Genomic DNA, 21474 nt, shown 5'->3' on the forward strand with positions numbered 1-21474 from the left:
TCAGTTGTGTCGTCCACAGTACACGGCTTAAGGCTAGATCTTTTTAAAGCAACATGCCTGCAAATTTCAGAGATTGTCACAATTTAAACACTAAAATGAAATATTTGTACTTAATAACATACTGTACATATAAAAACATTTCATACTTCATTACCCAACTTTTCACAACAGCATTTACATAAGATAAAATTATATACTTTACAATTCCAACAAGGTTTACTGTACACTTGCAGTGTTTTGTCCTGTTTTCAGATGATTTCTCAGGGCACCTTGTTTGGCCCTTGAAGGATGCACGTTATGGCCCAACAGAGGCAAAGAATATGTCCTCACAATGTCCTCTGTCGGGCACAGCCCTGAATCACACGATAAGTTGTATAAAATAATAATTCAATCAGTAACTGGGCTCATCCATTTCTTCGTCGCTCCAGTCGGGGGGTGCATCTGTTCCAAAGTACCGATCCCCAAAGTTTCCTGCAAAGACGAAAAACTAAAAGTAAATACAATGCAATAAACCACGGTTGTTGCTGGGTTTTTGGAGCACTTAGGTGCAAATGACGTCATACGCACCTAAGAGCATTTGCATATTGGTGAGGTAATCGCACAATTTATTTGCATTAAGCTTAGTGGTTGTTGGCTGCAGCGAGGGAGAGATCAATACAGCAAAACTTGGAGTAGCATGAGCCTGTGCTGAAGTTGTCGCTAGCTCTGTGGCTATCCCCCTTCACTTTCTTTAACCAGCAGGTAGCAAGCAAGAGACTGGAACTTGGCTTGGGTCTTAAGGAGTCACCGACAGATCAACTGTACACACTCTGCACTGCTACGTTCATAGCTATAATGTTACTGCTAACTTCATACTCACTGACACACACCTCCCTCTCTCTTTTCCCCTCTCAGCTATGTGCTGGGCGGACGCCCGTCCTGTGTGTCGGATCGTCATCCAGATGCTCTTCACATGGTTTTTACGTTCAAAGCATTATATACAGTCTATGGTACATGCGCTTAGGCGGTGTGCAAAAACGCTTAGCAATGCGCCTAAGCCGTATAATGGCAGGGTAACCCATAAATAGAATATCTTCTTTTTACCAATACTCACCTATGCCAGGTATGATGTGGAAGAGATCATTGACTTTCTTGTCAACAGCTGTGGTGATGATTTTGACCTGTGGGAACGCGTAAGCCACTGAATGGACTCCCATTTCTGCCATTAGCAAAGACACCAGCAGGATCTTGTCCTCCTGAACATCATGGTCCTAAAAATGAAAACACACACACGTGAATACAGGCTACATGAGGGATGCAATTTATTGCAGGCAACGTGGACTTGTGAACAATCAGGCGCACCCACCAGTAGGACTCGAACAGCCATCATGGCAGCAGCTCCAGTGGACACAGTACAGTCCATCAGGATCACATGATCTTCACTGATGTCTTTCGGTAGACGCAGGTAATGAAGCTGTAAAGGTTTACAGACAGCATGTGGGTTAATACCAATCCCAATAAACAAGACCAGTACCATCCCGTAGCTACATCATGGGTGGCATTATGCAGAAATTGCCCAACCTGACAATATCCTAGAAAGGACACGTAGATAAGCAAAAAGTATGATGAAACCACAAGTCCAAGCTGCAGCAAACTCAATGTCAGATATTACTAAAGAATGTGTTCATATGTGAATAAGCTCATGTTTATTTGAAAGTTTCCATATTTAAAAAAGGACAATAAAAATATTTATAGGACAATAATCGCAAAACGTTTTACACAACTGTGGGTTTAGATCAAATGTTGATAAAATGCATGAAAGCCTCTCATGGTTTAAAGTTAAAAATAGATTTGTGTAGTCACTAATGTTTTTTTTACATAATGTTACAACAAACAAAACACCTTTTACTTTACATACAAAACTATCTTTTAGTACTGATACACATCATTATCCAACGAGGCATGCAGTAGAAGGTAGTTTTATTTTACCTACAGTGAAAACCAAATCAATTCAACGTTCAGTTAGGTACAGAGCAATGTGTGAATGGAACTCTCTCCCAAATACTATCAAACAACAAAATACTCAGTATGGTTTTAAAAAATCACTTAAGAAATATTACCTTCAAAGATATTTCAATATTTAATATAAATTTAGAGAGATTCTGTTATAGGGCTTTTCGTTATATTTTATTTTTTTAAATAGATCTAATCGGAGTAGTTTGTTTTTTTGGTGTGCGATTAATTGCGTTAACTGTAAAATATGATTTGTATTTTCAAATGTGTAATGTGAAGTAATGTCTTTGTGCGTATGGTGTGTAATGTGATGTTGTAAATTGTATTGTCACATGATAGATTGTAGGACCCCAGGAAGAATAGCTTTTAGCTTATGCTGAAGCTAATGGGGATCAAAATAAAACAAACAAAAACAACTTCTATAACCTATAAGCCACATTTTAAATCTGTACCTCTGGTTCTCCCGTGTCCTGGTTGGTCTGGATGAGGATCTTGCCGATGCGGACGTCTTTGCAGACGGCCCTCAAAGCCGGCTCCATGGTCTCCCCGGCTCGCAGTATAGACACGCCTGTGATCTAAAAAAAAAAGAATGAAATGAAAAAGAGGTTAGTTGCATCAGTTTAGGTAGAGACAAAACTCTTTTGAATGGTCTTTAAAATAAAATAAAATAAAAGGAAGTAAAAGGAGTTCAGTCACCATCTTCCCGTGGAAAGTCCTGCCTTCATAATCCTCTCCCTGCGGGGTCTGGACTACGCGGACCTGAGATAATATCAAAAATCATAACAGTGTCAGTACAGTGCTGAACCCAGCGCTATAGTGTACTATAGGAGTCAATACTTTCATTTTCAAATTTCAGTTGTGTGTATGTCTGTGTCATGCAAACCTGTATCTTCTGATTAAGGTATTGAAACTTTCCATTGTGGTGACTCGATAAGTTTCCATGCTCATGCTGCAGCCAATTATGTGTATGTCTACCTGATTCTCCTTTTAGCAAAAACAGGCACTTACTCTTTTTCCATTCACCTTTATCTTTCCCCATTTCAAGGCCACCAAATGTATTCTATCTCACTTCTGTTGCTGTGTCTTGTCAGCTTCTATCCATTGGTTAGCTCATGCTTTCGTTCTCCTACACGTGTCTCCCATCTATGCCCAGGTATCAGGTTCAGAGTCAATGCCCTACTTAATACAAAGAATTCCAGAACAGTGATGCAGTGCTAGGAATTAATTAACACTGTATCTCAGTGTTTGGCACCTGCGAGGGGAGGAAGGAAAGCGCTCGCTCGATCAACAGACGCATCAACCTCTTGGAGTAGAAGATGAACTCGTCGCGGCTGGTTTCCTTGTTTCTAAAAGTGGTGATTAGGAAAAGAAAGATGCCAGATTTATAATGAGGGTAGCTGCTGTATACTGTATTTTTTTTTTCTTCCTACATGGATAGAGATGTACATGTTAATGTGGGTTTCTTGGCTCATACCTGATGATGGTGTGCATGCCCCTGACCTGGGGTGTGCTCTCAAGAACACTGAGGGTCTGGGGGAGGGGTTGGGCCTGGTGTGCAGAAGCTAGGGCTGCCCTGTAACCATGGCAACAAATAGTAGCGCGTGGGTGGTGTGGGGTGAGAAGAGTGGAAAGAGGGAAGATGGACAGACACATGAATACAACACACATTTATACGAGTACAATTGACACCTTTCTGCACGGGTATATACCTGTATATGCAGGTTTACACACAAGCGTGCACACACAAACTGTATGCACATTCAGAAAACAAACGCACACAAGACACACAAGACAAAACACACCCACCCACACATACGTGTAAGTACATGCAAAAAACTAATTACATCACAAATAATTTTTCAGTAGCAGTTTGAGCAAAGTTGATAATGGTAGTGTGCAACCACTGTAGTAGGATTGCTTGGGAAAAAGCAGACACAAAATTGCAAAGCACACAGTACCAGTGTTGAGTATTTTAGTGGAAAATTACAACAGCACGGAGACCATGATAATGGAAAATACATTCAAAATGATCAGTTTTAAGATTAACATAATACTATTAAATTTCACTATGACATATAAATAGATGCATGATGGTTATTTTCCATGATAGGTCTCTACTACTTGCAATAATTCCCTAGGACTCCACACATACACATTAGGATATCTTGTTAGCTTAGGTCTACCCTGGGCTCTAGAGGAAAAGACACACTGTTACACATCACACAGTGATGCAGTCATGTTGACACTACAGTATCCACGATGTCACCGAGAGACACATTAGCCAGATGCAAATAAAAGAGAAATCATAGCAAGTCTGCTCACATATCCCAGCGAAGTTTCCTCTATAGGGAGAGTTTTTCGACAAAACAACAATCACAACAGAGGGGACACAGAAAGACGAAAAACAACAGATAAGAGGAGGAAAAAAAAATGAGAAGAGACAACATCAGGTGGATGAATAGATGAAGGGATTAACACACACACATACACACATACACACAGTGAAAAGTGTGACAGCCGAGACTTGAAAATGTCAAATATCTTGGAAATGAGCTTACCACCGAGGTAGACTGCCATTTTCAGCTAAATAATATCTCTTTGTTATTATTCATGAGTCAGGGAAGAAATTAGTAACAGGCCATGCTTTAAAAGATCTTTACAGACACTAGGGTAAAAGAGAGACGTCTTTTGGATCAGATTTTTTATATCTATACACGTGCATCTATTGTGTGTACGCGTGGGAGGTGCACAAGCTGTTGTGCGGCTGTCACTCTTTCACCCTGTAGAACAGTAGAGGTTGGTATTTCAGCTCACAGGCCACAGCACATCCTGTGTCTAAAGACAGGCACCACGCTCACTTCCTCTCTCTCTGTCTCAGATACTGTGGCCGACATTCAATGGAAAAACTCAGCGCTTTGTAGTAGGGTATTGGAAACTTTCTCTGTGGCTGAGGTATGCGATAGTCAACAATAGCTGTAGCAAGAGCTTCCTCTCTCTCTCTTTCTGTTGTAGTCACTCTCTCTCCTATTCTTGCTGATGCTGAAAGGAGGGGTCAGTGACTTGACTCATTGGTGTATTTTTAGACACAGAAGGCAGGAAGAGTGTAAGATGTCATTTCTCTACAAGATATAGAGAAGGAAAACCAACGTCTCTACATTAAATGCTGGCTGCACTACACCGCATTCATACTTTTGATCTTAGTTTGACTTTTAAATGTTGACAGAGGCATTCATGCATTTTTTATATTTATATAAAACCATGCTGGTTTCTTTACAATATTTTAGCACAGTCTCATAATCTTATGATTGATCACTAATTAGCCATATTTTCTCTACAGATACAACAGTGCTGCCTAATGATGTGCCATGGCAGCCAGCAGATCAGTGGAAGGTAAATGTTGGTTTTGCTGGCCTCTTTTCATCTCTCTCCCAGTAAGAAGCTGAAGCAGTCGGGGAACTGGACAGATGGTGAGAAGAGAATGATAGACAGGATAAAGGCCACTCTACCTGACGCTGAGCTCGCGCTGTGAGCCATGGAGGGATTTGGGGTGAAGGGGAAGTGGGGAGAGAGAGGGTGAGAAAGCAGTCCATCAGCAGCGTGTGTGTTAATGTGTGTGTATGGTGGGGAGAAAACAAGGCAAACTGCATTGTGGCACAAAGTGCTCCCCACGAGCAAAAATTTGCCTTTGGTGACAATTAGTGCATGTTGCACAACAAATCCAAAAGTCAAAACAGCACACTGGTTCAGTATTGAAAGGCTTATTCTGAAGAGGAAGCAGAATGTATTCCTAAATGTGTAATGTCCTTAGGGCTGTAACTCAGCAGTAGTAAAGTACTAACTTACAAATGTCAGACCTCAATAAGACAGACAGTAAGAGTGAAGACTTAATAGTTGTTAGTTTGCACCAAATAAGTGACTACAATTAATAACGGCTTTCACAATACTTATCTAATTATTCTGTTCACACTCACTGAACAAGCCTGAAACAATCATGCACATTCATCCTCCCCAATAATCTGTGTAGTGCATTTTGTTTCTATCCACCAGAGGGAGTGATCGAGCTTGTAATTACTGTCAAAAAAAATTTGAGGGCTGGTTGCAGCTACACCCTTTCTGAGTGCCAATCATCCCAACAGTATAGTAAAAATTGCTTTCAGCTTTAACACCAACCAACAATAATAATACCACCACCAGGAAGGATGAATAAAGGGACATAATGCTCCACTAATACGTCATATACACTGGCATGGCACATTCTCTGTGTGAAGAGTGTATGTATTTAGGTCTGTATATAGGTGAGACCTCTCCTACCTCCTCCAGCTGACTGTGGACATGCTGCACGATCAAATCGATGGCCACCATGTTGCCCCCACCTGATGGGATGACAAACAGAAACACAAAGTGGCATTGGGGTTTACTTCAAAATTATAGGAGGGAATAAACAGTGACTTATCTCATTTCACACCAGTTAATGAGTTTATTCCTTTTTATATCACTGGTATCATAGTAGTAGTTAAGTACGGTAATGTTGAACCTATTAACATATATGTGGAGAATGCACGCACCACGTGGGACCACAATATCAGCCAGGCGCATGGTGGGTTCAATGTACTGCTCAAACGCTGGCTTGACAAATTTGTTGTACTGTTTGATGACACCCTCAATGTCTCGGCCCCTCTCTGTAATGTCCCTCCGCAACCGACGCACCAGCCGGATGTCAGAGTCTGTGTCGACAAAAATCTTCATGTCCAGCAACTGACAGGAGAACATGAAACATTAAAAATGTTAAAATGAACATGAAGCTTTGTATCACTTTCACACAAAGATTATGTGGGGAAAAAAATGGCAAGATGGAAATACCTTCTTACTATGTATTTTTTTTAGCTTCTTTGTGGTTTTTTAGGTCAAACCATAGGAGCATAATTTGGCCTACAGTTGTGTCATGATATATCAATTATGTCAAGACATTTGCTTAAAAGTTGAAGGTTACTGCACTTAAAATTAATATTTCTTTTCTCTTGACAACCACTGTGTTCAGAAACAAATGGGTCTTGAAATAAGTCTGATATTGGTGAACAGGGTTTTTCCTGCATAGAGGCATTTTTGGCGCCCCTCAAATAGGTTTTAGCCATCCCCAAAGGAAAATCACCAGCACAAAATGATAAGAATTGAGAATAAAAATAGCAATTTAAATCCTCTCTAAATGTTTTTAGCAGCAATTGACCAAACAACGTTGAACAAGCAAACATCATCGTCCCCCAAAAGCCCATTCTGAGCCAGGAAAAACCCTGGTGAATACAAAAATGAACCCTGATAAGGACAATTTAGCGGTTGAAACATTGCTTTTTAAATAAATTATCAAATTGGAGCTGCAAGTGTGCAGTGACTCTTGAATAATCTTTATAATTTAATCTGTTTACTTTTGTCAGCCAGCACCCACCAGGTATGTGTTAAACCTACTTCTGTACAATTAAGTACGATTGAAGGGCCAATGTGTTTGAATTACATAAAATGCAGCTATATTCCCGTTGTTAAAGTACAGTACTGTATTTTATTGAACAGATTTGATTTCTAGACTAGAAATAACAGCATTTTGTTTTCCAACTCATTATAGTTTAATGCTTTATAATCACATCCCATATAATAAATCTTTAACACCTGAAAACATTGACTTGTATTAATCTGTGTATGAAAATACCTGTCAATCAATTTGGAACTAATAGGTAAGGATAAAGGATAATTCTGTTAAATAAGTGACATCTTACAGCTGAATAATAAACTTGTCATTGCTCTCTGGTAGACAAAGTATCTTTCTTCACTTCAAACATATCTGACATTTCTGTGCTGCAATGTCTTGGCACTTATCAGCCAACATAAATGCAGATGCATACAAATATATCTGTGATATCGGCTGATATACTAGTTCCAATCCAGTGCTTTAAAAATACAATTGAAAATCGTTCCCTCCCATATTATGCACAGAAAAACAAGTTTGACGACATGCACAGATAAAAATAAATTTGACACCAGCACATTCAACTGACAAGCTGAACAAGTTAGAGGACAATAACCTTGCCCTACCTGCAAGAGCTTTTTATCTGCAAAGGACATGATTCCCTCAAAGATGATAACACTGGCTCCATATACGGTTTTCTGTGGTGGACACACGTGCATGTATTATTACAGTACAAAGTTTATACACAGTACATGGACATACAGACAGCATAAGTTATTGCAACAATCATCATGCTCAATCCTAATTTGACAGGTGCTACTGATGAGAGAATATCTAACTGTAGTTAAAGAGATATTTTGCTGATTTAAATCCAGCTCTGTGTCATGCCCCGCGGAACAGAGAAGCGGAGGTCTGCCGAGATATGCCGTTGTTTCACGTCATCTGGCGGATCTCAGCAAACCTCCGCTGCTCCGCTCCTCCGTGTGCTGACACCACGGAAGGAAGCCAAACATCGTTCATTTGCACACACTTCCCACACAAAGATGACACAGAGCTGGTTTAAAATGGGCAAAGTATCCTTTTAATGGATATGAAAGTATAAACACAAGAAATCACAATAATGTAAGCCAGTAACCACCTGGAGTAGCAGATTTGCAATGTGAATCTGAACCTCTGGCGAGGGAGATTCAAAACCTCTTAGGTGGCATGCCAATAAACTCACAAAGTGCATTGCAATGTGTTTGGGTGTGTGCTTTCATCCTTACCCACTCCTTCTGTCTCCCATGAGTTGTAAAGTCATAGACAGGGATTTTTACACTCTTGCCCTGTTTGAGTTTGTGCAGGGTGTGTGTCAACAAATCAAAGTCAAAGGCATCAGGGTGGTCAAAGTTATAGTCATTACTGGCAGCCCGAGTCTGCTGTTCCGGGGACAGGACCTGAGGATTGCAACAATGCTAGAATTACTTTACAGCAAACTTGCCAAAACAATAATGCTTTCAAAAATGAAAAAAATATTATTTCCTGATCAAAATACTTTCTCTGTCTCACAGTTTCTGGCTTTTGCTAAGACACAAAAAAGTGTTTGCAAATCAACAATAGAAATGCATTCCAATAAAACAGGCACACTTGCTCAAATAATGGATTGCCACATAATTTACATAAGCTTATGCAAAAACACTTAGACACGGATCAAGTTAGGGGACCTAAATTTAGGAGAACATCATGCGACACTGTGACGTCTGTACCAGGTGGTGTGTGTGTGTGTGTGCGCCCTCAGGGTGGTTGAGCATTGAAAGCCCAGACCTGGTATTTGGCAGTTTTAGAACAGCAACACTCCCATCTCAAGTTAACTCAAGTCAGTACCACTGGCTAGTGGTAAATCCCTCCTACTCTGCACAGCCTGAACCGCTGCTGTCAGATTGTGACAGGATTACATAACCAGAGAGTGGGTGGAGGTATTGAGGGGCAAGAATGATGGCTCTTGCTTGATTGCTCTCCAACACTCTTTTTCTCTCCCCAATTCGCTCACCAGTGTAGGGCTGAAACGATTCCTCGAATAACTCAAATAATTCGATTACAAAAAATCCTCGATGCAAAATGACTGCCTCGAAGCTTCATTAAATCAATGTTACCAACGTTGTATCGCCGACGGACAGTGTTTCCACACAGAGCATTACTACTGTCGCACAGACGCGGCTCTAGTATGCTGCTGGCGACACATGCTAGAGCGTAAATAGGGAGGGGCTAATAGAAGAGACAGAAAACGACAGAAAGTGTCCAAAGTTTGGAATCAGTTCAAACGTAATTAAAACTAAAACTCTGTACTGTATGTCTACTGTAGGGCTTTGACTTTTGCCCAAAAATCATATTCGAAGTTCGTTTGTATATTAATATTCGAATATATTCAAATATTTATTAATAATATTTTGACCATTAAATGCCTTCAGTTTAAAAAAAAAATTAAGTCAGACCCCGGATTAAACACAAACGGTGTGCTTTCGACAGGAAGTTCGGAGCTTTCACCGTAGCCTACGTAAGTGGTCTGATGTTTATATTCGTGTGCTGGTGTGTGCGGTGTTGCCAATTTAGCGACTTTTTTTCACAAAAGCGACTAGCGACAAATCTGGCGACTTTCTGTAAAATAAAAAAGAGTCGCCAGTATTGTCCAGCGAGCACGCAATGTATTTCTCTCCTGTGGCCGCCGAAACAGTCACCTTTCTCTTCTGTTGAGTGACTGAGGAGCAGCCCCGCCCTCCCCTCTGTGCTCTCTCCTCATGTGCAGCAGCACTGAGCAGGCAGGTAGGAAGGGGAGAAGGGACAGGGTGCGGCGCCGGTGTAGGTAGGAGAGACAGCGGAACGCGACGGGAGAAAGACGCCACTAAGCTGGCCTGGCCCTGGGCAAGCCTGCCTTCTTTGAGAATTAGGGGGGAATGCAACGCTACCGAGCCACGGCCGAGAGACGTGCGTCGCCGCGACGAGTAGTCACATTTTGAAATGCGTGAAAAAGCCTTGGAATCTGAACTGAAAACAACGTTTACAAACAAAAGCATTTACAAAAAACAATGCCCATAACAGGTTCGAATATTAAGGGCTGGCTAATATTCGTTCGAATATCATTATTTTTTTTTATATTCGAATGATATTCGAATAACGAAGTTCGAAGTCAAAGCCCTAGTCTACTGCAAAATCAAACTAGCTTACCACGATAATAGCACGACGTCTAACTTAATCATCCATTCCACGAAGAGGACCGACTAAAGTAAATCAGAGTCGTATGGATGATGAAACTACACCAAACACAACAACTACCAAAATCAAAGACAAGAAAATACGTAGTGGTGACCACGATCTGATGAGCTGACGCGTTGACTATCCCTTCGGAAAAACAGCTGATTGTTGCGCATCTCTCTCTCTCTCTCTCTCTCTGGAGAAACAGCTGATCAACGATCTAATAGCATAAGTGTAACAGAGCTGTGTGACATTATAATCAAATATATAAATGAAAATAGGTTGAGTATGACTAATACTTACATATAGGCCTACTGTATATACAGATCAGTCTCAGGTTGAAACTTGTAGTTCTGAAAGTTAAGTTGCACAACTTAATGTAATGTTTGTGTATGTTTAGCCGAATGTATGCCTTAGTTTGAGGTTGATATCATTTGAAAAAAAAATCTTTAAAAACAATGTAATATGGCACTTAAATGCACTTAATGTGTATTTTTTTTAGAGATTATATTGTAAGCAATGTAGGCAATACAAATGTTGCTTTTTCTGAAAATATTGCTTTTTTCCCTAGTTTGGGTTGTTTAAAAAACGAAAAAAAAAAATTATCCCATTAATTGATTAATCGATCGATAAAGTGCTAGATTAATCGATTACAAAAAGAATCGATAGCTGCAGCCCTACACCAGTGTGCTTCTCTTTTAACTCATCCCCCCTTTAATATTGTATCCTTTCTGTCTGTCTTACTCTCATTTCCCCTCTGGGATCCAAAGGCAATCCTATTCTGTCTTTCACGCAGTCTCATTCTTTCCTTCCTTCTGGCTGCTGAAGGGTTAGAGGCCATTCAAGATTAGTGATTTATTGGACTTATCTGATGATCTCAAGAATCTGAAAGCATTTGAATTGATGTCAAAACATGAACAAACATGTCAAAATTCAGGTAAGCTACATTTTAAGTAATAGGCATCCAGGATCTTAATCTCACATGACAACATTCATAAACTGGTGCGTGGCTGCATGCAAATAGACACACACTATACAAACTACACATACTGCACCACATGCACACCTTGTAAAACGAGTCCATTGAAAGTAGTACAACCCATGGAACATCTAGATCTTCAATAATTTTCCTGGCTACGGTTGTCTTTCCTGAAGCGCTGCCGCCACACAGACCTGTGACAGAATATCGACACAGACATTAGGTAATATTTGCATACACATAATTGCAAAAGTAATTTTAAAATACCTTTGCCTGGTGGGAATGTAGTGTACTAGTGCTAGCTTGACAGGGCACCCCATTACTTGCACATTGAGATTGCTTTATGCTATTACTTGCATGTAGACAGGCAGGCAGAAACAGTGCTTCAAATGAAATACCCCCAATAATTGCTATTGCCAATTGCCAATAATGACTCTGAAAGAGCTTGTCAATACACATTAGCAGTAAATATAGTGACCGTTTATTTCTGCAAAGGGCACTTCTTATCAGGGTATCAGTTAACTTACTTTCTAACACATATATATTCCTGTGTCAAATATGTAATAGTAAGGTACCCAAATCTTTAGATTTAGACTCTGGACTCAATTCGTGATCTAGTCTAGGGCTGCTTTTTCTTCTTTTGAGAACTCACTCTTAAAAATATGTACAGTATGTGTTTAGATGTATGATATTGCAAATGTATGGTAGAATATACTTGAAATGAAACAAAGATTTGAAAGAAAGAAAACACCAGTGTTTTTACATTGCGGTGTCCTACCAATGACGAAGGCATCTTTGGACTGTGCTCCATGTTCGTTGTACCAGGGTGGGCGGCCAGCGGTGTAGATGGTTCGTTTGGAGGTGCGTAGGAGAGGAGGCTCAGACTTGCACTGACTGGTAGTCCTTTTCCTGGGTGAAAGTCCTGTGCTTACCGAGGGGAGAAGCCGGTCCAGTGATCCCTCCCCACCTCCACTGTAAAGCAACAAACACACAACAAAGCATGCTATCAGCTTTTTTTTTGGCATTTTATATTTGTAGTAGTAGTGCTATATACTGCAATAAAATGGCTTGTGGTCACAGTATGAAATGGATTTTTATTTAACTTACTGTAATAAACTACACACTAAAACATACGATAGTACAACCACTGTTCACCAGTGCCATACGTTGCATTTGAACAGTGGTAAAAGCTGGCAATAAGGCTGTCGAAAACAAGAAAGCCATGATGACACAAATGTAATTAGCTCCTTCCTGTTCCTCTCCAGTGATAAAACACACACACACTGACAGACAGAGACAGTTTGAGTGTGCAACTGTGGGATAGAAATGCAGATGGACTTCAAAAAGTGACCCAGTTAACTAAAAATAAACAAGACTGAGCTGGTGTTGTGCTGTCTCCTGTCGTGGGTTAATGTTTAGTAGTATCTCTTCAACGGGTGAGCTTTGTCCAACTTGTACTGTATAACTGCTGCAAGTACGCTACAGGCCTCGGATTAGTCGTGCAACTGAATGGTGTGTTCATGCAATACACTAACAGTGGTGGTAAGAGACTAGGATCTTCTGCAATAATATGTTTTGACAGATACCAAGATAAAAAAGGTCCTCATAAACAAATGACAAGAAGCTCATTCAAAACAGGTATGAGACTCTAATGGGAGCCAGGTAGAGTGAATTTGTATGGACAATTCAAACCGCACACGTTGGCCAAACACATCTTCTATGCAACACAATAACAATACTGATGATCAAATTCCCACTAAGAGAACTTTATGTAATAGCTAGTTAAAGTGTCTTGCATTTCAACACCAAAACAATGCATCTGCTGACCTTTGTAACAGTATCTGGCCAAAAAGGTTACTAATTGTTCCACCCAGTAAACAAGAGTTTTCACAAAAGGAAATTAAAGAAGAATAAGCATTAGCATTCAGTTGAGGGTTGTGACTAATACAAAGAACTGGCCCAACCCTTTGTTGAGTAACCGGCTTCTCAAACTCAACTTCCCTTGGAAAAACTTGCTTCACCTGTCTTACAAATGTTTAGTCTGTCAAAGTCTGCGGCATCTGTGGTGCATTATCTTTCCAAAAAACTACTTGTACATCGTAAGTGAAGCTATCACTTTTAATTCACTAAAGTCATAAATAATAAATAGCACAAGAAATATCACCAAGAAGCATCACCAAAAACAAGTGCGGACTACCTTAGTTGTTTTACAAACACAAGTTTCTTAGAGCGCTAAGTCTCACCAGGTAACAGTTGCTAACAACACTTACTGTAGTATTCGAGACATCCACACTCCACCTAATGAGGATTGTAAAAAGCCAGATGCCATAACTTGAGTAAGCTGTGCAAGAGAGCAATCCTGGGTATCCCTCTGTCTATTTCTCTGTTATTCAGTCAACTCTCAGCTTCCACTTATTTATAGACCATACACCTACCCAGGTGGAGTGTCAAGAGGTCAGATGTGAGCTTGGATGGAGCCAGGAAGCAAGCTTTGACTGAGATAACACTTAGACTATGAGGCATAGCACACTCGTCCACTATCAGTTAAAGCCAAACCAGGGTGCAATAAAAGATTAGTCTAGTTGACTGCTGAATCATACCCTTCTGGAGTGGGTACAGTCACAGTACTCATAAACACACACACACACACACACACACACACACACACACACACACACACACACACACACACACACACACACACACACACACACACACACACACACACACACACACACACACACACACACACACACACACACAAACCTTTGAATGCAATATTGTTAAACGAAAAGGTTGTCAAGAGGTCTAAGTGCAGGGGACCTGTGAGAAAAGCAGACGTGGACAATTTAAGGCCCAATGTTCAGCAGTGGTCAATGATAATAGTAGCAGTAAAAAGGGCAGAGGGTCATGGGCCAGGCTAGGGTTGCAAAATTCCAGGAATATTTAAGGTTGAATATTTCAATGGGAATTAATAGGAATTGATGGGAATACATGGAAATAATCAAAATCAATTTATTTGTATAGCACTTTAAAAAACGGTTTACAAAGTCCTTTGAAAGACCAAGCCAGGCAAAAACAGGATATCCAGAGGTCAATATAACAACAGAGAGCTAAACAGTGTGGCCAAAAAATAACTAGACAGAATTTAGGTAAATAAAAACAAACAGACAAAAAAGCAAAACATAGAAGACAAAATAAAAAAATACAAAATATGTTTTAAGCCTTCCCCAATATTTCTTTCCTAAACCCAACTGTTTATTGTTTTCCTAAGCGTGTGATGTTGGTCACAGTCGTGTTTATGTCGTTTTTTTGTATGTTACTAAAGCCTTTCCCAATGTTCTTTTCCTAAACCCAACCTTTTTTACATGCGTGTGACGTTGTTTAGGGCTGGGCGATATGGTTGAAAACTGTATCACGATATAAGTTTTTCATATGGGTCGATATCGATAATTATTGATATTTTTTATGACCTATTTAAAATAAGGACCAGGAGAAAAATATATTAAATTTAAACATTTTTATTTTAAACTTAACCCTGCTCTGATTATAATCCCCTCAGTTATAAAAGCAGAAATGTCAACACAACCATGGAAAACACTCAAATAATTAAAATGTAAACCGGTCTAAAATCACAATGAACACTTAACAATTATCTCTTAACATTAAGGTGCAAAATTAAAGAATAAGTAAGAAATGCTTAATAAAGTGTCATAAAAGTGTTAGCTAAATATAAGAAACCTGAGAAGGAACTATTTTCTGCAGGTTTAGTGCTAGGTTGGTAACCTGGCTTCTGGACAGTGCTCAGCATGTCCGTTATTTCTTTGTAGCGTTTAGTAAGGCGCTGATGCAGAGTACCTCTCCATGGCGGTCTGCTGCTTGTGCCGTGTTGCAGCTGCAGATGCTGTTGGACGTTGATGGCGAATACGGCTGTGCTCCAAAGTGTGAGCGCGGCTAAGGTGGTAAAACAAGTTTATGGTGTTACCAGTGTTGGTGGGGACGACGGTCTGACGACATTGGTCTGACTACGGTCCTCAAAACTGCCATACTGACTTTTCCTGTTTTATCAACAATTTCCTCGCTCGCTGCGGCACTCACTTTCCACTCAACGCCGGTTCTGTTATTGAAGAACACGAGACAGCGATGTGGCGCAACCAAACATGATACTGTTACATGATTGGCTGTTAGAGTGTCACTCCCCACGTTGCTAGGTTGCCAGAGAGTGAGGGCCTTTGTTCATGCAACCAAACTTGATTCACAACCTCTGGTTTATTCTGATGAAGAAAAACAAGTTATCGAACGTTTTATCGGCCGCATTTTCTATTGATATTGATTATGTGTCTATCGCGATACATATCGTTATCGTTTTATCGCCCAGCCCTAACGTTGTTCTCGCGATAGCACGGCACGTTTTCGCGATGTGATGTGTGTGGTGTGTATGTTTACATCCGCTGTATACAGCATAAACATAGACGTGGCTAGCTGAAAATGAGTACAGATACCATGCCATTTGGCTTTAGGAAAGTGGCGTGTATGTTTACGCAAAGTCATGATGCCCTGTTGGGCAGGTCCTTCCAAAGTTGAGGGGCCCTGGCAAAAGCACGGTCACCTTTAGATTTGAGCCTCAACTTTGAAGGGCCCCACCTGAGGATCTAAGGCTGGGACCTAGCTCATTCTGGGTCAATATCCCCACTATATAGCTTGGAGCCAGACCCAGACAAGCTTTAAAAGTGATCAGTAAAAACTTTAAATCAAATTCAAAGTGAACAGGGAGCCAATGGAGAGAAGCCAGGATTATGGTGATGTGACGTTGTCGGTTAAAACCATGTATGTGGGTTAAAACCAGTGAGACGCCTAGCTGCTGCATTCTGAACGAGTTGGTGGCGAGAAACATAGGAATTATCTGCTCAGGCTGTATTTACCATGTCATATGCCGATAGAAATAAACCTTTTACCATATCATAATCAAGCGTAATCCAATAATTGGCCAAAAAATCCATTAATGTGGTGAGTTAGCTAGCTACCAAGTTTATTTTAGTAAGTTTAGTTATAAAAATAAATGTTTTACAATAAAGAATAAATGGAGATAGATGAATAATCAGAACTTTCCTGAAAGCATTTAGATGCACATGTGACGGGAGAATGCATTGTGCATGCAGAGGGCTGTAATTTGACTGAATTCCTTTTTTATGGAATGCTGGGAAATGATGTGCTGGAAGAGCTGTTGAATGTAGTGCATGGCTACAATTAAATTAAACGGGCACGCTTTTAACCCAAAAATGCATTTCATGTGCATTTCCCCCCCAATAAGTTAACTGTTAAAAGCTACACTATTCAAATTGTGCAAATATTTCAAAATTCCCATGCTTAACTTCCTTTGGAAATGTTTTGACTCTGCAAGCCTAGTCATGGCTTACAATACACGTTTTTTCCTTTTTCCCTCCAACCCAGGACTCTTGGCTTTGTGGAAGGTCTTCATTCAAGATTCCTTTTATTGTCATTTAGCAAAATACAGAAATATGTAAAGCATTAACGAAATTACGAGCATGGCTCCATTAAAAACACAGATAAAAAACGGGGTGACAAAATAGAGCTCTACAACAAACAACAAAGATGGATTAAAGGCAACACATGGCATTCATTTGACAAAACACAACCTTAAATCTATGGAGACTACAACTTCCTAGTTCAGTTGCGGTTTCTGAAAAACGAAACGTAACATCATTTGGTTCATGTAAATGAACTGTATACTACTGTTTGCATCTGACAAAACTCCTCACACACCCAACATAAAACTTAACCAACTCTTTACTTTTTTCATGACAATGTCAGCACAAAAGCACTGTTACAGTCACTCGCACAGAATTTGTGTTACCACGTATGTAAACTTTCCCAAAGCATGTCAACAAAAACCTGAGGGCTATATCAAAGATAGCTATAGACTGCAATTGTTTCTCCTGTTTATCCACTTCTTGAAGAGAGAAGCTAGGGAGATGTAAGTAAACCTCTCTCAGGGTGGAAGAGCAAAAACACCTGAGGACACTAAAGTCCAAAAAATAAATAAATAAAATGCACTTACCTGCCATCAGATCTTAGAGTCCAACAGCCAGATATTCGAGCTCCTGAATAAGATGGTAGAGAGTTCATAACTGGAGAACAATTAATGGAGGCTCCCACTGTGTGTACTCCGTAAGTTGTGTTTTAATCCTATATTACTGCCAACAGGTATACTCAGTATATATACACACACTCGCGCACAATAAAGCACTTAACAGCACTGCCCTCTGGTACAACACATCCAGAGAGAGAGAGAGAGAGAGAGCGAGAGAGAGAGAGAGGGTGGGCAATATAGAGGGGAATCAAATTGGATGATAAACGAAACTTTACACATCTGTTTAGCTTTCTGTTTCTTCCATTCAGTGGAGCAATATAGGGAGAGAGAAGGCACTGCAGCTTGGTAGAAAGAACACACTCAGTGTGGAACTACAGCACAACTTTTCCCTCCTCTCTCACTTACTCTCTACTCCTCCCCTCAGTCGTCCAACCAACAAATGTAAGAGGATAACCTACCCTACAGATTATGCTCATTAGGTGGTATTAATAGCACCAGGTTAGAGCCAGACCTTCCCACTCTTGGCACACACACACACACAAACACACACGAACACACACACACACACACGAACACACACGAACACACACGAACACACACGAACACACACACACACACACACACACACACACACACACACACACACACACACACACACACACACACACACACACACACACACACACACACACACACACGCCAAGCTTTGGTCATCTGTTTTTGACAGTCAGTTTCACAATATGTGGCTAGAAGAAAGCGACAGAGACACTGATAAACAACTAGGAAAAACTGAAAAACAACCGTCCTCCTCTGTTTCAGGCTGCTGGGGAGGTGAAGAGAGGGAGGAATGGAGAGACAGAACATGACCGAAGGGAAGGGCAGAAAGGAGGCAACGTGCATTTTCCCCTGCAGGGACTTGCCGTCTCCATGAGCCTTACACCAGAGTCTGGAGACGTCAGCCCTAACTTTACTCACAGTGAAGGGTTGGGAATAAAAAGCATGATGAAACCCAACACTACCTGACTGCTCTATCAGCTGACAAAGGAACAGCCCATAGGCAATGCACACATAAACACACACATGCACGCACTTACACTCCTCCTACAACTTGCACAGACAAACAAATCATTATTCTCAGAGATCAGAGGTGACGGACTAATTGTTTCCCAGTACAGCAAAAACAAACCAAAGAACTGAGCAAGCCACAGCTCAATAACCACATCGCTCAGAAAACCTACTAGATTAGATTTGAACCAACATTTAAAGTGTTTCCAAATATTTGGATTTTGGACTTCTGACAAGACCACATTCCGGTTTACTTGCTTGTTAAGACCACAGGGGAGACAGACACACAGGAATTCAGTGTTTTTATCGATTCTTCACTGTAGTTTTGGGACTGTTGCGGTTACTTTAAACTGCAGTCAGATGACAGCTGCAAAGGAAACAAGAAGCCTAAAGTGGTTGCCATGCCAAACATTCAGCTGTCTCTCTATGACTACAGACATTCAGAAGGGTCACAGGCCCGAGCTTAAGTGAAATTCACTGTGTAATATTATAAGTGCAGTGATATAAATGTTAGACTATTGATTACAAGCAGTATCCAATGTGGAATAAATCCATCTGCCTCTTATAGCTCATTTTAACATTCATAATTTAATCATTAAAGAAACTGAACGTCTTAAATGAAAAATGGAAGTCACATTTTAAGAGGTCAAAAAGGTACAAGATATTTCAACATGATACAAATTCCAAATGCTTATTCTTATCTATTTTAGTAAAGACGTATGTAGATGTATATAGGGTGGACAAAATAATTAACCATAGCCATGCAGCTAAATAAAGACTTTGCAAAGCGTTGGATTTCATTATATTGACCCACTTAAAGCCCTATATGTAAGTTGTGTGCACATTTTTGCCAATTTCACATCATCAAAATATACACTAGCTTGTGTGTAAAGTCACAGCTCCACCTTATCTCTTTGAGTTTGCAGCTATACTAATGTCAACAAATGTACATGTTTAATGTAATCATTTTAGTATAACTTTAATGCTTGTGAAACCGGTTTAGTGAATTTACCAAAACAGGAAATTACCCTCATTGGCTAGGATTGGCTAGACCAATGCAGCAACACCCTCTTGTGGCCCAGTAGTAGGGTGGTACCAAGTTTAAGGCTAGTTTTTACTGTAGGTTGTTACAGAGAGCGGACTAACTGGGTCAATATTACAGTATGACATCCTGTTTACTCAGCTACAGTATTAGTCACCTGAATCAAATGTTATCCTTTTCTGTAGCCTTGTATTTTCCCAGATAGGGGGCATTTGTTTGTCACAAATGAGCATTTTACTCATGCTGCGCTGCCTGCAGAAAAGACCATGTCATGCTTTCCCCCCTCTGCTCAATCACTGGTGTCTTTTACGGCTTTATTCAGCTCTCTCTAGCTACACCCGCTACTTACGTTAGCATGTTTGAGGGGACGTAGTGTTTTTAAATACGCTTGTGATTTCCTGGTTTGAGAAGATGAAAGTGAAGTTATGTCAGGAGGGCACCACGTGCAAAATATGACAATTGTTATAACCAAGTGAAAGAGTGGACACAACGACGGACTAAAAGTACTCTGCGTTAATATGACATCTGTAATAAACTAACAATTACACTGTAACTTCCTGGCTGCCATTACAGCGACATGTTGCTTTTCTATAAAGTAGCATAGCTGTTCCAGTGAATGTAGGACTGTACCCATGCAGGCACACAGGGTGACTGCTCGTGTTTCCGTAAAGATGCTTAAACCAACTGACAGTGGACATTTTTAGAAAAGGTAGGCCGAAAATCGAAAGTCAATGGTTTCCAAAAAACACCAAACATTTTAACCGTTTTACCTGTTCGACACAGAGGAAGTTCTCTCTTCGTTCTCCATCTTTGAGAGCCTTTCTTCCCTGCTAACGGCGCTACTCTGTTGACAATCACACGTTGAGAGTAGAGTTAGCATCGAGGCATCATGGGGCTTGTAGGCGTATCGTATTTGATTTCACCATTGCGTCCCAGGCATTACAAGCATTGGTCCTCCAGATGGACTCCAAGACCCAGAATGCACCTTTTCTGTTCTTTCGATCTACAGCGAATAGCATTTCCAGAATCATATCACACAGCAACAGCAGGGCCTTTCCCAAAACTGAAACGGGTGAGGTGAAACAGGCCACGTGTGGGATTTTAGATCTGAATAGTGACTTTAATCATTTTATTGGTATTTTATTACAAACATAAACATGTTATTACATTTTTTTGTGTGGCATTTCATAAAAAAAAACATGTCTATGACTTTATGATACAGTTACAACTAAAGTAGGCCAATACATAGATGCAAAAACTACTGCTGTTAGACACTGCATCTGTAGAATGCAATGTCTGCAATATTGCAATAAATCTTACATTAGAATGATAAAAGCCAACATGAAATTGTGAAATACCTCACACACTCTTAACACTGGGAAACCCTTGTGTAACTATGAAAGCCAGGTTATTAATTTATGTAACTACATTTGAGTAAAAAACATTTTTCACATTTGGCAGTGGGGCATGTCATAGAAGAAATGTCATGTGTTATTTAGTCAATGATGGCTCCCTTCCATTTAGGTGTGGGAGGGAGCCAGCATGCACAAAACAGTTTTCCTAAAACTGGCCCAAAGGAGTTCTGCCTTTAATAATCTTGC

The 21474-nt window shown here is 40.3% G+C and overlaps 1 protein-coding gene across 6 annotated transcripts; it reads right to left on the bottom strand.

Annotated features, from left to right (window-relative positions):
* Positions 1 to 335: 335 nt before the first annotated feature.
* uckl1b (uridine-cytidine kinase 1-like 1b) lies at positions 336 to 20751 on the bottom strand. 6 transcript variants are annotated; one of them, XM_039800321.1, is made up of 15 exons: positions 20644 to 20751; positions 12433 to 12626; positions 11742 to 11848; positions 8713 to 8883; positions 8074 to 8145; positions 6558 to 6747; positions 6304 to 6365; positions 4315 to 4334; positions 3467 to 3565; positions 3245 to 3338; positions 2689 to 2751; positions 2445 to 2567; positions 1346 to 1453; positions 1094 to 1250; positions 336 to 471 (listed from the first exon to the last, which is right to left on the bottom strand). In XM_039800321.1, exons 1-15 carry the CDS (start codon positions 20679 to 20681, stop codon positions 392 to 394), a joined length of 1578 nt encoding a protein of 525 aa, XP_039656255.1. In that variant the 5' UTR covers positions 20682 to 20751; the 3' UTR covers positions 336 to 391. The 6 variants fall into 6 exon arrangements, with proteins under 6 accessions (XP_039656255.1, XP_039656252.1, XP_039656253.1 ...); XM_039800318.1 differs by lacking the exon at positions 20644 to 20751 and adding an exon at positions 17734 to 18182; XM_039800319.1 differs by lacking the exons at positions 4315 to 4334; positions 20644 to 20751 and adding exons at positions 5499 to 5515; positions 17734 to 18181.
* Between the last annotated feature and the right edge of the window lie 723 nt (positions 20752 to 21474).

Source organism: Perca fluviatilis, chromosome 5, assembly GCF_010015445.1.
Source record: "Perca fluviatilis chromosome 5, GENO_Pfluv_1.0, whole genome shotgun sequence".
Taxonomy (NCBI): Eukaryota; Metazoa; Chordata; class Actinopteri; order Perciformes; family Percidae; genus Perca; species Perca fluviatilis.